At 38.5% G+C, this 22844-nt stretch overlaps 1 protein-coding gene across 1 annotated transcript in view; it reads right to left on the reverse strand.

The window, feature by feature from the left end:
- Window positions 1-22844, reverse strand: part of TRIM24 (tripartite motif containing 24) — a 61456-nt gene that overhangs the window by 32232 nt on the left and 6380 nt on the right. Inside the window, exon 2 of the mRNA XM_076339946.1 lies at window positions 4345-4463. Within this exon, the coding sequence (XP_076196061.1) occupies window positions 4345-4463 (119 nt within the window). The remainder of the gene's footprint in view (window positions 1-4344; window positions 4464-22844) is intronic.

The raw sequence follows: 22844 nt of genomic DNA on the forward strand, positions 1-22844 counted from the left end.
CTCTTCTTGAGTCTATTACTCACTGCCCTAAACCGGTGGCTTTCAAAGACATTTTGGCCACAGCTACAGCTTTCATAAGCTATTTAGCATACTAGTTCTTCTTTGAAAGAATACATAGTGGCTACTCTGGCACCATACAAAACTAGAGAAACTTTTTGTTCTAAATTGCCCTCATTAATCGCTCTATTATGCCAGTCAGACCTGCTGTCTCAGTATCCAGATCTAGTATCAGATCTAAACTCATGCCTTCTTTTGTTACTAAATTCCCAGTATCGCACATAAAGTCCAACTGTTCTTCGTTCCTACTACAACATTTAAAACTCTCAGATCAGTAACTGGTAAAGATACAGAAAGTGTTCTTACTATCAAAAATAATTTTACACACGTTCTCTTTTGGACACAGAAGCTATGAGAATTAGGACCTAGACTAAAATGCACTACAGGCTCAATATGCTGCAGCAACTTAAAGTTATCACTATGATCTTCTCTTCTCATCAGTCTCACACTTCTCATTTTCACTTTCATGGCTTTGCACATGCATTAAACAATTTTCTTCTGTTAAGTTCCTAAATTTCCTTCACTTGTCTACCCTTTAGTCTTATTCAAATTTAGCATTTGCTTCAGTAACATCTCTTTGGTTTGAAGCTCCTTTCCACTCACTCTTACGAATCAAGTATAATTGATTTTTATTTTCAAACTTCTCTTCAGCATCCAATAATTTTGCCAAGTCTTTCAATAAATCATAATGTGAAAAAAAATTATAAAGGATCTCCTCTTTCGAAATATTTGTGTCCTAGTTGCCCACAACCTACAATGATTACTTTCAGGAAGATCACAACTGCATTTCCCATTAGTCTCTTTTCTTCTGGAAAGCTTCCTATGCTAATAGCCAGCACAAAATCCTTAATGTTCTCCTTAATGCTAGCCAGGAAAGCCCTTGTGGAACATATACTAGGGAGTTTTACACTTTCTTTATGCTTACTTCTTTTGCTCCTTAAGTTTTCAGTAGTAATTGCTAGAAAGCACAGCTATGTAAGTAGGGTACTGAACTGCCAAAATCAGGCTCGGATAAGCTAAACATGATTTTAGATAGATGTCTGGCACTTTAATGAGTTCCAGTTATTTTTCTCACCCCACAATGCCAGGCTCCATGATATGCCATTCACTCCTACAGTTTTAATTCCATATGCTAAAAACTATTTTAGCATTATTACCGTTTTAAGTCTGAAACAACCAAACACTGAATTTGAAAGGGGTTTTTTTGCAGTCTCTCTTGAATTGAAATAAACCAGTCCTTCCTGACAACACACATATACAGGCTAGTTATAGATATGGACCAGTGGTTCTAAGCCACAACATCACTTGCACAGAACCCATGGCCTGCCTCGAATTCTAATTTCTTAAACATCCTGCTAAAGCTACCAAAGTATCAAAGCCAAACTAACCATCTCAGTAGAAAATTCCCTGCCCACGGCAGGGGGGTTGGACTAGATGACCTTTAAAGGTCCCTTCCAACCCAAACTGTTCTATGAAAATTCCTATAAAATAGCCAAAGTTTTTGACAGAATTTGGATTATCTCCGATGCAGTATTTCCTGCAAGTCTCAGTATCTTTTCCACTTTAATTCCCCTGATCTGTTGCCTATCTTGCTACTGGCAATTTTTTTTTCTTTTCTCTTTGCTCCTTCAAAGGCAAAACAAGACAGGCCGATTAGAAGGATGTATCATCCTTAAATCTCATAATATTCCCCAACGGGATGCTGATCTGTTTAACTATTATTGAGTTAACTTTGCTGTTCCACAACAGACAGCTTTATAGAATGGTGTAGCTTTTTTTTATGGTTCCAATGTCAAAGTACAAAGGAATGTCCAAAAAGCTTCAGTGTCATACCAAAATAAATCTATTCGAACAAAACAGAACTGCACATCATTCATTTCCAAGAGGTAAGGTACACGCTCACTTAGCAGGCATCTAACAAAACACCTAGCTCCGTTTTAAAAACAAAAAAAAAAGTCAGCAGAAAAGCACATGAATGTACTACTCTGCTGGTTCAGCAAAGTCTGCTAGTTTGCCTTCAACTGCTGCAGAAAGTATGCTGAGTTCAGCCAGGGAACGTAGCTGAAGAACAGACATGCTTTCTGAACTGCAAGCCTGCTGGTTTTTGTTAGGGAGAGAGAGAAACAAATACGGAATAGAAAAGTGAGATAGATGTCTGAGAAGGGAACTTAAGGAAACACAAATGCTTTGAAGAACCTCCCTGAAATCTGCTCACACCACTCAACAACGGGCGATTCCAAACCAGCTGCTAAAATCTGAGGAATTTCTCTGTATCTCTCTCCAGCAGATCAAGATCAGAAGATAAATTAAAAAAGACATCTCCCTCAATTCCAAGGAAGTGCCTGACTTACCCTGACATCACCAAGTTTGGTGGATACTCCAACTTTTGATACCCTATGACCCATCGAAGTACACCCAATTTTACATGATTATGACCACCCTCAGAATACAAAGAACCCTTCTTGAATTTTCAATTCTTTATCCAAGTCTCAAAGGCCTCAATTCCTCACTTAACTTTCACAGAAAGCAGAAAAAAAAAATTTTTGGGGGGGGGGGCGGGGGGGAGAGGGAAGAATTGTCACTAAACCCAGGAAAAATAATTCTACTTCTATCACCACTCCCCAAAGCAATGTCTTAGAGGACTTGTTATATAACTAAGCAGAGGTTATGGCACAGGTCCAAAAAAAAAAAAAAAAAATTCAGGACTGCTTCTGCATAATGAAGTTATTTGTTATCTTGCTTCTCTTCCTAATTTTAAAGTCACTAAAAAAAAAATTATGATCAAATTTTCAATGCAAAAGGGCCTATTCATTTTCTCAATCTTACTGGTAGAGTATTGAGACTTTGTGTAAATCTCACAACCATGTCCAAAACTCGGATGTTTCCCCGCAACACCCAGGGGGAAAACAAACAAACAAACAAAAACCCACACACAAACACAAAAAAACCAACCTTCAAACTGTCCTACGTTAAGAGAACACTGCGCATACTTCCAGAGACTCCCAACTAAATTTCAGTTTCTGGTAAGGTCTATCATTTCTCAGAAATCCAGTTCCAAAATTCCTTATAAGCTGAACACAGTTTAATGGTTTTCAAGATTTAAGTTAATTCCTCTTCCTCAAAGATGATGAGAACATTTATGCCTTTATTAGTCAGTGAGCTGATATCACAAACCTGACTGGGTACTTTCATCTGTTCCTGAGAGACATACCCATTCATATATGTAAGCACAAATTTCAGCTAAGCTTTGAAACAAGCAGACTACACAATACAGGACCTCTAAGAAGCTGCCCCTAAAACAAATGTATCAAGTGCCAATGATACAGGTCCCTAAAACAGGAAAGTGAAAAAGAGGCTTTTTAAAAATAAAAGGAGACCACCATCCAAATGTTAGGGGATGAGTTAAAATGCAAGCCACATTGACATAGTAACCTTTTTATACTGTTATTATGAAGAATGCAGCAACATACAAAGAGGCCGAATTATTCACAATAAGTTCCTGGAGTTTAATGAAAAGTTTATGAGTAAAGAAATACTTGAGATGTTCTCTTACTAGCTGAAAATGAAGACATGCAATATTTTGATACCAGAGATTGCTAAACTGTGGTCCTACACAGATGTGATTATTCATTTGGTACTGCTTCCCCACTACTACTTTCCTCCTGAAAAACCATCATGAGGAAAAAAACCCAGTATTACTATTCTTCCAGATAAGCAGGTTTTGGGTTTATGAGATGGCTATTATTGATTGCAAAAGGAAGAAGAGGCAGCCTACATAAGAAAAACAAACAAGAAACCCCTACAACATACTGTCTTCCCCAATTAGAAGTTTGAGCCTCTTGCTTGGTAACTGCACTGCAGCTATTTAGTGCCATGTTTTGTCAGTGCTGAGATAAGAAAAATAAAGTCAATTTAACTAGAGGATTGCATTTTACATTGAGATCTCTTGACATAGTGTCGTTCAGTCTCTGCTTCAAAGAGTGCTTCAAGTGCCCTGTCCAAAGTACAGAAATCCCCATTCTAGCACCTATGCCTTACTTTTATCTTTTCTTATCACAACAAAATTTTATATCAACAATTAAAAATAGTTTAGAATAAGAGAACCACCTTCTTCACATGCACTTTCATTGATTTTAACTGATTTTCTAGAGTAGCTACCCCATGTGATGACTAAGTACTTGAAGTCTTTTTCTGCGTATGAACAGCAAAAAGGCCATACGGCAAGAAGCCAAGGATACGCATACACATCCAAAAGGTGTTAACTTGATTACATGTTAATGCACTTACCTGATTTGATTTCTCTACTGTGCTACTGGGAACCTCTGTGGTATCCTTCACAAAAAAGTTATCTATGATGTGTCTCTCTGCACATTCCTGACCACAAATTGGACAGCGGATAACACCGACTGGGGGGAAAAAAAAATATCTGATTATGCTTGCATAACTTAAGGTATATCAAACAACTTCAAAGACAGCTTGTAAGGATAAATACTTTGAAAGGATGTTTTAATACTTTCCTGTCAATAAGGTGTGAGTAAAAAGAAGCTAATTCTCATTTATCACTGAAGTAACCTTTACCCGTTACTCCCTGATGATGTATTCTTTCAACCAAGGTCAAGCACCTTTTTGTTTCAATCCTATAAAGAATTTGCCTTAGTCTTTCAGAAAATGAATTCCTTTTCTCTAAAGGGAACGTATTCCCATTGACAATTTGTTGTTATAGAATGGATTCAAGTAAACATTCATTAGTGTGGAGTATTAATTAGTGACATTGAGCGCTATTACATACACACACATAAACGCCAGCAGTGTGACATGATTGACTTCCGACTATGTAATATCAGAAACTGAAATGTAATACATTCAAAATTAATGAGGCAAGTTGTATAGAGGAAGAATGGACCTGTATTAATACTGTGACTACCTTCACACTAAGCAAGGGAAAGCAAGCAAGAAAGACACAGGAATAAGCAAGGTCCTCTCCCTCCTCTCCTCTGCAAGACACACTGAGGAACAATTCTAAGACAATAACATACTTAGACTCCTGGTTGAAGAAAGAGCTGAGAACCAATAACTCAAAGGGTTAAACAAATAAAAAGGACAAAGTCAAGTTCAAAACTTGGGGTTCAACAGTGAGTAGACTAGACTGAAATGGAAAAGATCTATCTAAACATTTTAAAGTAGACACCTTTACTAGGTGCAGAAAACAGTATGTCTTATTAGCACTGAGGCTTGCTTATCATCCAAGAAAAATCTCTAAAATGCTAGGCATTGACATTTTGCTTTAAGAAAATTATCACAGTCATTACCACCAAAAAAAAGAAGATAATTGAAACTAAGTGAGGTTGAAATAATCACTTAGGATGTGGAAATCATCGTGCAAAGCCTACAGTACAATAGTCATGTGAGTCCACACTGAGACAGATTCTAGACCTACAGCTGCCATTTGAGAGGAGGCATGATTTTAGGGCCTTAAAGAAAATCAGAGGCACTGTTTAACCCAATGAATTTAACACCAGTATATGATTCAGCACTTGCATATTTAACTAAACCAGCATGGGCTTAATTCTGTTCCTGTTTCACTTTTACAATAAAATGTAGAAGTACAGAAACTATTAAATATTTCACTTTGTGCAGAAGAACTTAATTCCTTACTGTAGGTGCGTCATACAAGATTTAGGTAACTTTTCATAATGTTCTTCCAATATCCACTAGATATTTAACTGGCCAACCCACTATAAAGCAGTTCTCCCATAAAAGTCCACCAGTTTTACTAAATTAGCTCTTCATTCTGGAAATATAGCCAGCAGTTTTCCACTTGTGTGCAAGGTGTTTCACTTTCATCTGAAAGGCTATGATGTTAAGCCTGGTTTTATTATAATTGCCATTTGCCAGTCTGCATTTCAATACATATTTGTGCAGCTTCCTTTGATATACAAATTCTGTATTTTGGCTAAAACTTTTGTAACATTTTTATACCATCATCATGAAGGATAATTAAGAAATCCAATTCTGGTATGTCAGGTAGTTAATAGAACTCCAAGTACTGAATTTCTCCTTTTATTAAGCAAATCAATTTACCACAGTCAAGAGCGAACAAATCTCCTAATACTCAAGCTACATACTTGCTGAAAAAGACTTATTTTTTACATTTTTCAGTGCCGATTACAAACCGCTCTCTGTTCCCTCGCTGCTCATTGTTGAGCCTAACAAAGCGCAGTGCTTTGGGCCAGCACAAGCGACTGAGGCGGTCTTTACATGTGTTTGGGAGCAGGGTATAAACAGAGAATGAGACTGGCAAACGGATTCAGCCATGGATGTACTCCTCCTGCTCTCCCAAGCTTCACCTTCAGCCCCCAATCCGCTTCACTGACCAAATCCGCTACTGCTTGCACTGAAGCAACATGAGAAGCAGCACGAGGATGGGAAGGGGCCAACAATGTCACTGAAGGTAAAACATGGAACCACTGAAACAGATTGGCTGTATTAAACTGAGTTTATAAATCAGCTTGAATTGAAAACATGGCGGGCAAGGAAGGGGCAGGGAACAAGCTAGGAAACGTACTAATGTAAACCAAATGTTTCATTTGCATTTTCACCAACAGAATACTGCCAACTACCTGTTCAAGAGATCACTTAGAAATTCTAGACTGAGATGGGAGAAGGAGAAAAGGAAAAGTGCCCAAACCTCTCAAAATCCTCTTGAAACTTTTTCTGGAATTCCTTATGCTGTCTAGCCTTAAGTCAAGGTTTTCTTCTGCAACTGTGTGGGGGAAAGTTTGCATTTGTTATCATCCTGGATTGATGACTGCCACACAAATTAGTTTTAACCCAGGTTTAATCAACTTCAGGACCGCGGATTTAAATGAAAATACCTAATATCATGATCTCAATGTAACTGTTATAGCCAGGTTACACTGTTACACACACAGCTGGCAACATAGCCCTTTTTGGCACAAAATGTAAACCACAAATTAGCCAGGCAGCATTCCTTTCAGGTCCTTATCTACTATTCTTAATGTATCCAAGGCTCTTTCAGTAATGTACTGAACAATATAAACCACGTGTGGTCTTTTCCTCTCCACTCTCCAAGTGGGAAATGGAAGGTGCAAGCAGAGTGCTCTGTGCATGTTTTTTCATGCATGTTGCATTTGAAACAAAAGGGTCATGGCAAATAACAGTACTTAATGAATTCATGCAGGTTCATTTCAGAACTTCAACCTAGCCACCTCAAAGAGACAGCCTCCCTCACACAGATATGCTGCACATCAGCACTGGAATTTCTACCCGCGCTCCTTATCAGTAAACAAATAGTACAGTGGAGTACACTGTATAATCACCACACAGTCCTGCAGAACACGGTGAGGAGCTGGCAGTTCACCAGAACCCAGGTAACTAAGAGAGACACTAAGCTACTGGGAAGGAAAAACATGGTTTACAATGAACCCAGAATTCAGAGCTTCCTATGGGAAAACAGAGGCAGAAGAGGAAAGACGACGACTATTTTGGAATTAAATGGAAAACATGGATAAATACGAAAACCATGTATACAAAGTTACAAAAAAAGAACACTGATTATATTCAAGTAAAGACACACGTTCTAATTTAGCAAAGCTCATGGACAAACATAACTGTTTCAAAATTAGCATTTCAACTGACGTTATCAGGGTTACCTATCATAATTGTTAAAGTTTTATTTGGAAATAGTAATTTTCAAGTAAATTCTTACTTTGCAATACTAGCTACAGAATGCAGCTTTTTGTATAAAATGATAAAACTACACATAAACCAAGCAAAGTTTTCAGCCATTCATCCAGTACAAATTGTACAGTTGTCAGCTATCACAGATCTGATGGGATTTAAGTCAGTTCACGTTATTTATGTCGCTTACAGCCCAGAACGCATCAGCACAATCCTAAGAGCACACACCCGTAAAGGCCAGGCTGCAGAAAGTTATAAACAAGAAATACTGGGAACAGGAACAGGAAAGTTACTGGATTTGCTCAGTATCTGTTTCTAAAGATGACATAGAACATTTAAATTTTTTCATGTGCAGAGTCCTCTTTTAGAATAAGATTTGGTCCAGTAATGTGGTGCATTGGGTTTACGTGTCCAGTTTTGGTAGAGTGCAGGGCAAGGGCGGGGGCGCTGCAGGGGTGTCCTCTGTGAGGAGACACTGGGTGCTGCCCCCATGTCAGACAGAGCCAATTCCAGCCAGCTCCAAGACGGACCCACCGCTGGCCAAAGCTGAGCCTATCAGCAATGCTGGTGGCGCCTCCGTGTACGTGTTTACGAAAGGGTAAAAAATGCTGTGCGACAGCAGCTGGGAGAGTAAGAAAAATGTGAGAGAAACAGCCCTGCAGAAACCCAGGTCAGTGAAGAAGGAGGGGGAAAAGAGGTCCTCCAGGTGCCAGAGCAGAGATTCCCCTGCAGCCCATGGAAAAGGCCATGGTGAAACAGATTGTCCCCCTGCAGCCCATGGAAAACCACATTAGAGCAGATGTCCACACTGCTGCCTGTGGAGGACTCCATGCTGCAGGTGGATATGCCTTGAAGGAAGCTGCAGTCTGTGGAAAGCCCACACCAGAGCAGGTTCCTGGCAGAAGCTGCATCCCATGAAGAGATGCCCATGCAGGAGCAGTTTTTCCAGCAGGAACTATGGCCTGTGGGGGACCCGCACTGGAACAGCCTGTTCCTGAAGGACTGTACCCCATGGAGAGGACCCACATTGGAGCAGGTCTTGAAGGACTGTATCCCATGCGAGGGACCCTACACTGGAGCAGAGAACAAGCAGATGGAAGATGGAGCGGCAGAGAGGAACTGTTATGAACTGAGCACAATCCCCATTCCCCATCCCTGCTCCACCGCTCGAGTAGGGGAGGAGGTGAAGTCAGGAATGAAGGAGTGAAGTTGAAGAGGGGTGTGAGGGGGAAGGTTTGTTTTGGGTTTTTTATTATTTTTGTGTTTGTTTCTCACCATCCAAATCTATTTAATTGGCAATAAATTAATCTTCCTCACCTTGAATCTGTTTTGCCCATGATGGTAATTGATAAACCATCTCCCTGTCTTTATCTGTCCTGTTGAAGGGGAGGAGAGAGCACGCAGCTTGGTGGGTGTCTGGCAGCCAGCCAAGGTTAACCCACCACACACAGAGACAGATCTTAATAGTTCTGGGATTTTTTGTTTGTTTGTTTGGGTTCTTTGTTTGGTTTTGAGGTTTTGTTTGTTTTTTTAAAGCTAAATCCTTTAAACTAGAATTCTATCTTAGTTGATAAGAGAAGCGAAGTGGATCTGAAAGAGATGCTGGTTCGTATGTAACTTTGCAGGTTTTATATATGGAGAAGACAGTGCTCTGTCATGCCTGTCAGCCTTCAGGAAGTGTCTTCATGATGCTCTTAGTCATATGTTTTGGTGTTAGGTAGTCCTGCAAGGAGCAGGGAGTTGGACTCGATGATCTTTATGGGTCCCTTCCAACTTGAGATAGTCTATGGTGCAACCTTAGAGAGATGTAGAGAATACATAACCTCATGCCAATTACAATATCTGTACCACTTTGGAGGTCTAATCCAGTTTAGAATATTGCTAACCAGAGAGATCTTATGCTTCTTCCTTTTCCCAAGCAAAAAGGACTCAGAAGAGTACTGAGACAGTGTCATTGTCCTCAAACTAGCCTACTAGATGACACCATATACTACAGTAGCTTAAGAGAAATTTTATTTAAAAGATAGGAGGAAAACTCGGATAGATGCATGCTAGAGTCTTTTGGTATCAACAATAAAAATGGAAACAGTGTACAATAAATATCAGCATATTAATGACTTGACAGTTTTAATAGATTACTTCTACTATCTCAAATCATATTATTTATAATATATTTTGTATGTACAGTGATGATTTGATAAAGGAATCACAGACATGGTTTGAAACCCTTTTTTCCTCATCCAGTTTTCCAGTACAAAGACTTAACTCAGACCATGGACAAGCATCTCCTCCTAGGTCCTGCAGTAGTAACAAAACACAACACTGCACACTAAGGATTACTGCTCTCCCCAGCCTACTAATAGACCTGATAGAGGACTTTGACTTCTTTTGGTGCATAAAGAGTCAGGTTGGTTTAAAGTCATAACTGACAAATAGCGTTAAGACAGATGGCTGAAGCAAACATGGGAGCACACATACAAGCCTTTTGCTAACAAGCAAACAGGTGCTGTAGCAAACAATTAACTCTAACTTTTTTGAACAACTAAAAGGACAATGATATTTTCCAAAGACATTTCTGCTTGTATTTCATAGAGTTACAATACCATACAGGAAGAAGGAATGCAATACAAAGGCAAGTTAATATAGCCCCAGCATTTTCTTACTACATTCCACATATGTATTTGTTTTTAATGTTCATTGTTACACCTTTTTTCCTCATAAACATTTACTTACATTTTAAACTGTTCCTTAAGCATGCATAGAATGCAATTCCTAAATTAACTTCTGAATTAACATTTCCTCCATCGATTCCCTCTGCAAGACACTTTCCTAGTGCTACAATGAATCAATTTTTTTTTTTTTTTGTTAGTGTTAAGGTTTGGAAGCAATCGTGCAATAACTTTCTAACCATGCTTAATCTTATTGCCAATACTTCCTTCCTCTTGTTTCAAGACACCTGCTTCCTGAATTGTGCCGCAATTCAGTGCTTTCAAGGCTGGGAACTCTAGCTATTATACTATGGTCTGTTCAAGAAGATTAAAATTCTGAGTAGCAAGATATTAAAAGCCATTGAGTTGATTTCCTTATATAAACTGGTAAGGAAAATACTTCATCCTCTAATAAAACTATATAAGCATACTATGTCATCAAATAAAAACTACATTATTGGTTTAAAGGGAAAAAAAAAATCCCCAAACTATTTTGCTGTTCAGTCCTCCCCCCAAATACCCACAGTTTTGATAAAAGGAATGAAGGCAAAAGAGAAGAAAAATCTGGAAAGCTGCAGCACAGAACATTATTAACCCACACACTGTGGGATAATATAATGAAATTTCACTAATCCAAAAACTATTTCTGCAATTGATATTTGCTATACCAAGTATATATTCAAGTACATTACCAAGTCAGCCCAGACCTAGTATTTTCATAAAAGACAAAAAAACCAGTATCTTAAAATAAACATTGTCAGAGCAATTATAATGCAGCAGCATCAGAAACAGCATCAGATTCAGTTCAGTATTTTGGTTAATGCTGTTCAGGTTAAGCACATTCCTGGATGGTGAGGCTCTACTGTTTATCCTGATAATGTTCTGATGCTCAACTAATTCTTGACCCAATCAGCTCTAAAGAGCTTTGAGATATTTGTGTGTGAATTGAACAATACAGCTAAGAGGCTTCCAAGACAAGTTATTTTTTGGTGAAAAAGTAATTTTCCTTCCTGAAGATTCTCTAAAAGAAGACTTGCTACGATAGCAAATTCCCAGAAATAAAAAGAGTTACACTTGGTATTTTTAATGTAATTTCCTTTCAGAATGCCTGATGCTGCACTACACTCTAGAGACACAGGGAATATCTGAGAAAACCAGATCTAGAATTACTTAGAAGAGGAAACAAGTTGAGATCAAGCTACCTTTCCTATTCCTCCTCAGTGGGGGGAGATGAGGAATTATGCAAAGGTGACCTTACATTTTCCTAAAATTGCCTGAAGAAGCATCACCTACCATCATCTACATACTGCAGTTTAAAGGAAACAAACACCAAAGAGGATCCAGCAGTGACTCCAGCACACCAGAGCCGCTACAGGAACAGTTAACCAGGGACCTTCAGCCAGTTGTTCCATTTTTGACTACTTACCCTTCCCCGATTGCCTGTTTGTTTCAAACCCTATGTTTCCCTCTCAACCTTTTGTCAAGCTTCAGTCAGTTGCCAGCTGATTTGCCATCCTTCCTTCCAATTTATAATATTCACTCCTACAGAACCTCGTTTTCTCTAGTGATAACAAGAAAACTGTTTTCTGGTTCTAACAGTCATCCGTATTGTTCACATCAAATGCAATCTACTGCTTCCAGCCCTGTAGTGCCCATTACAATGGGGCAAATGCAGGGGGGAAGAGAAACAAGAAAAACCCACAGGATTAATCTGTAAAATAATTGAAAATTTAAGTGTGTTTGGGCCTGAAGCACTGCAAGTTTTAGTGGATACGAACAAAAAAAAAAACAAAAAAAAAACTGAGAAGTAGAGAGGACAAAACCCCCCCATGTATTGTTAGAAATAGGTAAGGTTCCTCTGTAGCCTTAGCACTTACTGAATCTTCAAAAGGGCAACACTGCAAGGGATAAGAAAACATGCATTGGAATGCCTTTCACTGAGAACAGTCCCATTTTACATGGGCTTAAATTCTCAAATTTAAGAATTCTAACAAGAACTGTATAGTTTGCTGTCTTTTAATAACCTATTATTACATAAGTATCTTCATTCAAAGGTATAAAACAAAGAAATCCATTGTCTATCAAGAAGGAAGAGAGGCTTGAAACTGTTTCTCCTCCTGCCTCTGTGCACTGATGCAAGCTGAGGGAAAACCTAAGTCTAGGTAGGTAGTCCACTGAGCTTTGAGAGTATGTATTTCCAATGTGTCAATTGGTAACTGTTAGTGTCTAACATGAAATCATTGCAGGAAGTAAGATTTTAAAAGCACACTTACCTGTTCATTCTTGCTCAGAAGAATGAATTTCTCAAACATCAGGGTTTATTTTTATCAAAATAATTCTATAAGATTTTTTTTTTAAATGGAACAACCATTTCCAGAGTGCTCCAGTGAGCAGGTGAAAACATATCACTTAACTTGGGAGGAGTTCCATAATCACCATCATGGTTATCATGAGGATGGCAAGTGATAAGATCCCACATTTTCATCTACTCCTTTGAGCCAGTATAGTTGTTCATGCAGCTGTATAGTGAGCTGGATCAAGAGCACGTGGCTTTTGAGCAGGAGGAGTAAAGGGGAAGACCTCCACCCTTTTTTAGCAGCAACAGCCATTCATATTAAAAAAAAAAAAACAAACAGCTATGGAACCTTACATTCAGACTTTGCTTGAACCAGGCCCGGACACCACATTGCTAACAAAAGTAACAACGCTGGCTCCCCTGCCCATTCATTTCTAGCCCACACCAACACGAAGATTTATGCTGCCATGCAATGAGCTGGATTAAAGAATACGACGTGGATTCAGTAGGGTTGTGCCAGGAGACAAGAGTTAGTTTCCACCGTAACAGTTCTCACTGGCTACAGGCCCACAACATGTATGCCTCTTCAGGGAATGCCAGCCTGCATTTTAGACACGTAGGGGAAACCATGGCACATTCTTACTTCTTCACGAGTTACACACTGCATCCACAGCAATGCCACCTCAAGCCATTCAGCAGAATGAATTTACGGTATATACTGTATTATTTCCAACTCAGTTCTCAATTTCCTGGGAGTACATTTCAGACTACTGAAGCATCCTGAGACAACAGGAGGAGACTGCTCTGGTCTGCCCCAGTTTCGGCTCATTTGCGCCTTCACTGTAGCGAACAGGTTTCAGAGCCAATTTAATAAAGACACTGGATAATTATTTGTAGATCCAAAAGGGTATTTTTATTTGTAGATGCAAAGTGTTTTACTAAAAAAGGAGGGCTTATGGGTTCCCTTTCTTCAGTAGAGATCAGTAAAAAAAAAAAAAAACCAAAACCAACCTAGTTTTGTGAAAGGGAGCTCTCTTTATTAAATAGAGTGCTTAGAAGCAACTGGTAACTAATTTTCCCTAAAATGACATAGTCATTACAAAATAAATTAATTAGGCTTGTGTAAGGCAATTTTCCCTGGTTTTACAGGAGTCTTGTTTGAAATTTTAAACTATACAGATTTCAGAACAGAAAATACTAACAGCGAGTCACACATACAGTTAAAATTCTTAAAAAATGGACAGGCTAATTAACATTAATAGAAGGTATGTTAGAGACTGAAGACAGTGCCAGCTATAAGTTTTTTAGTACAACTACACAGAAAATTAGGGCACTTCACTTATGACCTACAGAATCTTTTCTCTTCTCGCTGTGTATATAGACACCATTAATATTTGCAAGGTTTTTCATTAAAATGCATGGGGTTGAGGGTAAACTGGTTATATTTACACAGGTCATGTTTTTCTGTTAAAAACAAACACTTAGAAAACTTAATTCAAGAGACGATATCATGTGCAATAACATCTGAATCAATTTTAAAAATAATTACTGCTTTCCTCTTGTTTCTCATTAAGCCAATACTGCTGCTGCAAAATTGGCAACTTCTTCAAACCAGTTCGTTCCAGAAAAAGCTGCTCCTATCTAGTTCTGACAGCCTGCTGCTGCTAGTGGAGGGGAGATAGGTTAAACCAACAAGCAAGCACATCTCAAGGGGAAACTGGCACTTACTGCCAAAATATAAACATTCAAAGCAACCACCAATCTAGCAGATAAGTTTATTAAAACCTGAATGCTTTATTTACCACCCTTTAAAATGTAAATAGATGAAAACCAGACAAAGACTACTGGCTGTAATCCCCCCTCTGGAAGAGTGTTACAGGCCAGTTTTTATGCTGCAGTGCGTTGACTTTCTTGGAAAGCACTGCAGAGCTGAATTAAAAATATTTCAGCTGCTCTGTGAAATGGTTCATTGTTTTTGCTATACGTGCCCAATCTTCAAACATTTCAAATATCACATATTAGGACTTCATAAATTGTAAATTTTGCAAGGGCTGACTCTCCAGCCACTTCTGAATACCTTAAGAAATTCAGAAAGGAGAGTTTATGTTCACATCCAAGGCCGTCCAATGCATTTCCTTCGACAACACAATTATACGAAGTGTCATAATGGTAACAAAGGGAAATACTGCTATTGTGGCATAGACAATATTTAAGTACAAGATGATGAATAAAAAACCCCACTGCCTTGCAATGAACATGCTTAAACGACGATGCAGAAGCTGCCAACAATTATGCGAATTGTCACTGCTGACTCTGATGAGCACTTCTTTCATCAAAATTAAAATACATTCTTGCAAGTCCTGAAATTGTCAAGTATTTCCAACTTATATGTAATGAATTCAAGCATACAAGATGCAAGGATTTTTAAGATTCAGTGACATTCTTGCATTGTCTTCTCTGAGCAGCCTAATATTTAATTTTTCAAGTTGCTAACATTTTGAACGTGGGTTTAATGCTGTCTAGATTCATACATTCTACTGAAATACCATTTTGCAGACACTCTAGGTTCCTGTCAACAGCGCTCAAGTCCATTGTATCCATATGCTTCAGGATCACGGAAATTAATACTTTTCTCCCCAAACAGCAACATGTTAGCATGATGTTATTACTATTTAAAAAAAGATCACTGGGGTAAAAAATTTCTATTGCCAGAAACTCTGGTAAGGAGATGGACCCCACCTCAGAGTTGTGAGTACGACACAGCTAGTATTCGCTTGTTTGTAGCAAGAAATTTCATAGTCTGGTCTTCATCTTTTAGATTTCTCATCTACTACCAGCTGACAGTTCAGCAGTTGCAGTACAATGCATCACCAGAAATTACAGTTATAAAAAAAGTAGGTAAACAGATTATCATTTGGGCAGTTGGAGCCAGTCACAAGCCAAAGAACCAAGCCTTTCTGGAAGACACTGAAGAAGTTCGTTCTTTCTAACCCTTTGTTGAAAAGATGAAACTATACTCCAAGATGTGACGCTCTTCACTGTTTCACCCACTTCCTCCATTTAGCCCCAGATACCATAATGTTCCCATCAACACTGAGCAGATGTGAAAGTAAAAGCAGCCTCAAAAAATAACTTCTAAGAATCCGGACCACATTAAGGGAATCAAGTTGGAAGCAGTAGTGGGAACAACAGCAGGTAACAGGCTTTAGTCAGAGTATTTCAGGAGAAATGTCACCCAAAGCAGGAATGCTAATGCAATTCAAGGCCTTCGGCTAGCTCATGTTACTCCCTCTCTTCTTCGAGTGCTCAGATGCACCCTTGCAATCTGTTCTTTCACAAGTCTCCTCCCATTCTCAGTATGATCATCGCCCAGTAACTGGAAACTATCAGGACTTGGGAAACTAGCCTCTTGGCCCTCATTTTTCAAGGCACTAGCCTCAGGGGAGCAATTCAGGTGCCTAAACAGACATACCTAATTAGTGGAGGATATGCTGCCTGGCTTCCAGCTACTACTCCAGAAGGAAATAGGTCTCCTGTGGATTGTACAGTACATCTGCCAGCCCTTTTTTGAATATCACAGGCATCCCAGAAATCCAGAAGTGGCAGAAGATACTCCAGTTTGGACAGCTAAATCTCAACCTACCTGTCTACTCTATTCCACATATCATTGCTATTGTGATTTCAGATTCCTGGTGGAAAATACAACTGAGAGGGACACAGAAAATCTCTTATGTAGTACCCAAACAAACTGCAGTCTGTAGCTCCAAAGGAAAACTTGGTTAAAATCACTTAAGTGTCAATATTCAGAGCCACCAACTTGTTAACTGCAGTGTTTGCTGCATCCATCTGTATTCTGCTATATAGATAGCTATTTTGAAATTCTCCTTCTGGACAGACTTAGAGTTCAGAAGTCATCAATACCTCTGTTACGTTTCCTTCAAACTATCTCAAAATATAGATTACAGTGATGTAACAAATATAATGGAACACTCCATCAACTTTATCCATAAGTTGTATATGCAGGGAATAAATGTTCAGAAGTATGTAGAAATAATATGCCGATTTAGATTAATAGGTTCTGCCTTTGTTTAGATAATTTTGTTTGGTGAGGGGGTGGAAAGAAGAAAACAAAAGGGCAGGCTGATATTAAAAAAATAGATTTTTTGCTAATTAGTATCTCTTCAATATATTCTTCCATGACAATATGATAATAGCACATTTACCACACAAGTACAATGCCCAGGACTTAGATTCCCAACAGTGAGAAAGAGGAACTTAATATGTATTTATCAGTAATTTCTGAATATTTATAAAGGTACAATTTCAGCACAGATTAAAAGTAAGTCTGTTATATAACAAACACTTTCATTATTAACCAGATAATATTTTAAGGATTTCTACACTTTTTGTTTTTTAAAGCTTGCTGTCAACAGGGACAAAGACAATGAAGGGCACAAACAATATTTGATGAAAATTCCCACTCTGATAAACGTAGTCAATAAGAACAAAAAAATAAAGATACTTCTTATTTCCTGCAGTTTCCATCAAATAGGTCTGAGTGCTCTGCAAGACATTATTATTGGAATAAAAAAACCCCATAAATATTCAAGCCATTTAATTTATTTGAGCAGAAAACCCCCAAGATTCCCAAATCCAGTCTTTTCTGACTTCTTGTTATATTCAAAAGCTGTTTAATACTAAAGCATGCCACATGCAGAATGTTCGCATCTATGAAAGAGTAACTCTTAATGGCAGCACAGAAATAATACTGATTTACTATGCCGAAGTGACTCCATAAAGTTAAAGTTTGCACATTTGAAAGATGGATAAAGTTTCTTCGCAGTGTTGCCAAATGTTAATACCTTCAGTGGGATTCATCTAAGTGTTGATTTACATGAAGTTCCCTTTGTAGTCAATGCAGACCTAGGTAATATAGTTGGGTCATGAGTTGTCTCACCCTAAAAGCAGATGTCTACACTTGGTCAGATGAATCATACCTTAAAAACATCCACTTCTTTCCAGTAAATACACTAATACTCTTATCCACTACTGGGCATCCAGTTCAATTGCAAGAATCCCTCCAAAATTATAAAACCAGTAATTAGAGAGGATAATATCCTCCAAGTTATCTGCAGGTTACAAGCATTGCACTTTTGGGTGTAGACGTACAGGAATAAAAAGCCAACTCACTTTATATTCCTCTGTGTGCTCAGTATCCCACAGCACTGCTGTAAGGGTTCAAAAAGCAAGATGACTGTTTTTTTCCAGTTCGCACATAACTTTAAGACTACAAAGCTGGAGCAACATATGCATTGTGAGATCCACACAGACTTTACAGCCTCCAAGAACCAGCATTAATTAAGAAGCAGCATTGTTCCTTCTCCACTGATACTGCATTAATGTGATAATTACTGAATGTAACTAATAAAACATATTCCTTCTGGGTTGAAGAGACGCACTGATTGATCAAGTAAGAACGACAGTGATTTTAAATAGCTGCCCTACAGCTCTCAGAAAACAGCAGGTTACAGAGGCAGCAGTGATACTACTTGTGTTCCCACTGCCTATCTCCTGATATTCTCTCTTGTTGTAATCTGCAGTAGATAACTGAACCATGAACTAGACCCTGTTGGCTGATGTGAACATCCACTGAAGAAATCTAGTCTTCCTATGGTTTCCCCCATTTTCCCAAAACCAGAGAAGAGCTCCTTCAAAGGCGTTTTCCCAGCATGACACACTCTGTACTAAAAATGAAGCTTAGGGAAATGAATCTTCTACCAAAACTGATCTTCATAAATGCCATTTACCTGTCCTTTAGATTCACTTGATCTATTTCCACCTTCTGTGCCATACTGCCTGAAAGGATTGATCATATATTAGTTAAGATAATAAAGTTCTGGAAACATTATACTTTGCCTCCAATACCAGTTTGGCAATGAACTATGATTATACTTCTATTCCTACTTTATTTTTAAGGAATATTCACAAAGGTTCAACCATGGCATTGTGGTTCTTAACCTACTTGGCTGGCATAGTGACAGAAGAAAAAACAACCAACCACATCTTTAAGGCAGAACCACAGCTATTCTGGCAAACATTTGAAGTCAGACATCCTGACATCATAGCACTTATACTATATTCTCAATAATTTATATCAGTCAAAAGGCAGCCAAAGAAAACCTTCTGATCTCATCCCAATGGAACTAGAAGCAGGGAAAAAGAAAAAAACCCCACACAATAAATACAATCAGATTGGAACACAATACCATAATACTGTTGCTAAATGGACTTTAAAAGGATGCAAGATTAGCATTTAGCTTCTTAAAGAATCCAGACTACATTCAGCTCTTGCATAAAGGGCGGAACAGAGGGAAGAGAACTGTCAGTTCGATCCGTTTGGGATGTCCATATATAAAGTCGTCTTCATTTTGCCAAAACAGCTTCTAGAATGATTAGTTCGAGACAAGATCTTTGGCCTCGTTGAATTTAAACAGCAGTGATAATAACCTAAAGACATACGAGCTACCATAAACTGTGGCTTTGCTTCTAAGTTGTATCTGGTCCCAGTTATAAGGCCATTTCTAAGAAGAAAAAGGCAACAGAGGACTGTCTCCCAGTCTGCAGTTGAACCTGCTCAGTCTATCCAGGTACACAGAATTTTACTGATGGTGCCAGTCCCAACAGTATTTGTTGTATATTTATCGAGTGGTAAAAGCAATTCTGGCAGGTCATTCTTATGATACAGAATAAGACCCTATTGCTCTAGGGGGGTTTTTTTGTTTAATCTTCACTGCTAGAAGATGTGGGAGGACCACAGGCCCTCCCGTACATTCCATCCCAGGCTATTCTGAACACTCTTTCACAACATTGGACTCTGCCTTTGCTATGTAGCAGGGAATAACCATTCTATTTTACAGCTTGGAGTGTTTTATTTGAAGAAAGGGCTGCTAACATCTCTGGACTCACATTCAGGTAGACTATGGGAGGCAAACTACACCTATGTTTATCCTAGGAAAGAATTCTATGTATCTATATTCTGCGATAATACTTACTCAAGCAAGGTTTACAGCATGAGCTCTGAATCCACATTTGAGTTTCTTGCATAGAGAAGGGACTGATGAAAAGTAGAGCTTCTCAAAGGAGATCAAGTTCCTTTAACATTTGATTAAACTAAACAATCAAAGTATTCTAAATTATTTTGGGGATTTCAAAGAAAGATTTGCTAGCCAGCGCATTATAACCTCACAGTCCCCACTTGCTACCAGCAATGGGAAGAGAAAACAGAACTACTGAAGGCCAAGTAGTCTGTAGTTGGTAAGCTCAGTAATTCATAGGCTAAAACAACTGAGAGCAATAGCTGCTAATGTGTGATAAAAGACCCCCAAACAAGACAAAGCAAGTAAGGAGCAGAACTACTGAGGGCTGACAACCAACTGCTTAAACAAGCAAAGGTACTACTGGAACTGGGAAGCTGTAAACACACAAAAGAGCTAAATCTAACCCTGAAGTATGCTACCTCCAAGATTTCAATGTTCCCAGGACATTTAGCCATTACTGAGGTCCTGCTATCAGACACAGCTCTATATTCATTCAACAAAGCCTGTCTGCTGAATAGACTGTCTTTATCTCAGCTTCTGACTGATCAGTTGCCCACTACCCTAGTTAATCAATGTGGGGCTAGGAAATGCTATGAATTTCAACTTTTACTTGAAAACTATTGAAACAATAGTTACAAGTTACAGAAGTCTTCCAAAAGGCAAGGATGATTCAAAGCTACTTCCACTTCTCTTTAAACCAACTGACTAGCAGGAGGGCAGGTAGTCTACACTCCTACATTACTTTAGCAAGTAGTTTACTCATTTTAAAGCGGAGTCCAGGTTGAAAAAAAAAAGTATGTTTCAACTCACACTTCTGCTGTTCAGGCCAATCTTGCATACTACTCATTTCTAGTAACAGGCCTGTTGGTGCTGGGCTGTTTTACCAAGGCACCGTACCTTGCATTTAAAATTAGAACCTTGCTCCCGCTTTAAAATGTCTTATTCCCCAGCAACGTGCTGCAGCTCTACCTCTCTTTCTTCCCACCTACTCATTCCCTGCACAGCTGCCAGCATTCCCTCCTCTAATCAGCATCAGTATTACAAGTGTCCTGACATAGCAAGTTCAGCAGCAGCCTAAGCATAACATGAACTTCTGTTAGGCTGGCTTATAGCATTAGTTCAACAAACTTCAGCTCCGCACATCCTTAACCATGTTGTGACTCTATAGCAGATGCCTAGAAATGAATGAAGCTGATGAAGTGAACTTTTAAGTTTATTACATGCTTTCTGAACTCGCAGACATGCTAGAAAATACATTGGGGGTTTTCCAAGTCAACATTTACATAAAAATAGTCCTGTTTCTTTTTTACTATGTACAGTACAGACAGATGTATCAGCTCACTGGGAAAATATACAGTCACTTTTCAAATTAGTTAATCATTTTAGTTCAAAGGGTATTTCAGCTACAGTCTTGTTTTATTCAAATTGCACTATATTCACTTAAGGGACTATAGTAGAAAGGGGAACTCACCACTTTAATAAGTTGCCACAAGCAACTTTTTTTTAAATCAGAAGCAGGAATCTTTCTACAGTCAGAGAGCAAATGGCTCAGTTCTCTTGTCCATGTACTCCCACTTACGGAGGGTTCAGCACTGGAGTTGCAGATTTCTTTTTTGAAATGAAGATGTGCCCATGACCCAAATCCACTTTGGAAACAAGGGCCCTCAAAACCCAAGAGTGCTGTTCAAACAGCTGAGTCTTGCTTACTGTCTTCCCTTTTTCCATAGCCCACTGATAAACTTCAAAAATAACTAGAAAGCTTGTTTAACATCAGTCCTCTATCGTAAGTTAGTAATCTATGCAAGGTAATACACAATTTTCTCCCACATAAAAGCTTCAAATAAGCATCTACTTGAAGCACTGGAGAGACAGTATCAAGTAACTAGGAACATTCTTTTGCTCAACCTTTGGTTTCATACCTGACTTTACAAGACTGTTTCTTGTTAAGAATGGTGTAATTGTCTTAGTTACTTCAAACAACTGTTTCATGCTCTCTTTGACAGTAAACATTTATGTTTTTATGCATTCTCTCTGGCCACTAGAAAAAAAAGTAGGTATTTAGACAGTTCAACGATGACACTGACATCTTCAAAGCATGTTTGAGCTGCAAGTACATAGTTTAAACAGTAAATTACTCCATAGCTACCTATTTGCAGAGGTAAATTCTAACATCATCACTGGAATTTTTCTATGAAAACAATTTTTCTGTGATCTTTAAATTAGCCAAACAAAAAAGAATGCATCATTAAACCGTTAACAGCAGATAAAAGTTAAATAAGAGATAGTAAGTCCAGTAGAAGATTTTGCTACTATTCACAGTTCAGCCAGATCATCTGCATAGGTCCACAATGCAAGCTACAGGGCCATATTCAGCTGAAGAACCCTGCCTGACCAGCATGCTATTGTTAGGAAATCAGTGAAAACTACTGTATTAAAGTATTTCATCTTATTGTAAAAATCTTTTAAAAGTCTAAATTTCCAATTTCAGAAGTAACAGATTTTTCATAAACATAAACTGAAATACAGTCACATTAAAATTCACTTTAAATTCTTTCTGGTTTTCCCCATCTTGTTTTTAGTTTAGATATAACGGGCAAAATACCAGCTTCACAAGTTTACTGTTACTGGGAAATTCCACCAAATAATATGGAAATTCCACCTACAGCATCTTAACACAAACTCACACAACCCTGGCATAAAGCTTTTCCTGTACAAAAGACCAGCTTCTTTAACAACACTACATTCAAAATCAAGAGTTTTAACAAAAATCCTTTCTTAAATTTAACCAACTAGGTAAAGTTGAGTGAACATGGCCACTTTGTAGTACTCACGTAAGTCAGCAGGCGAACCGAAAAGCCTGCTGCATGGCCTACTAGCTCTTCAGTACATTTCTCCCATGAACGAGCTAGCCCACAAAGAGCACACTCCTTCCTCGACTTGCTTCTTAATGAAGATATGCACCATTATTTTTCCCTTGCTCTTCAG

Source organism: Aptenodytes patagonicus, chromosome 1 (assembly GCF_965638725.1).
Source record: "Aptenodytes patagonicus chromosome 1, bAptPat1.pri.cur, whole genome shotgun sequence".
NCBI classification, from domain to species: Eukaryota; Metazoa; Chordata; class Aves; order Sphenisciformes; family Spheniscidae; genus Aptenodytes; species Aptenodytes patagonicus.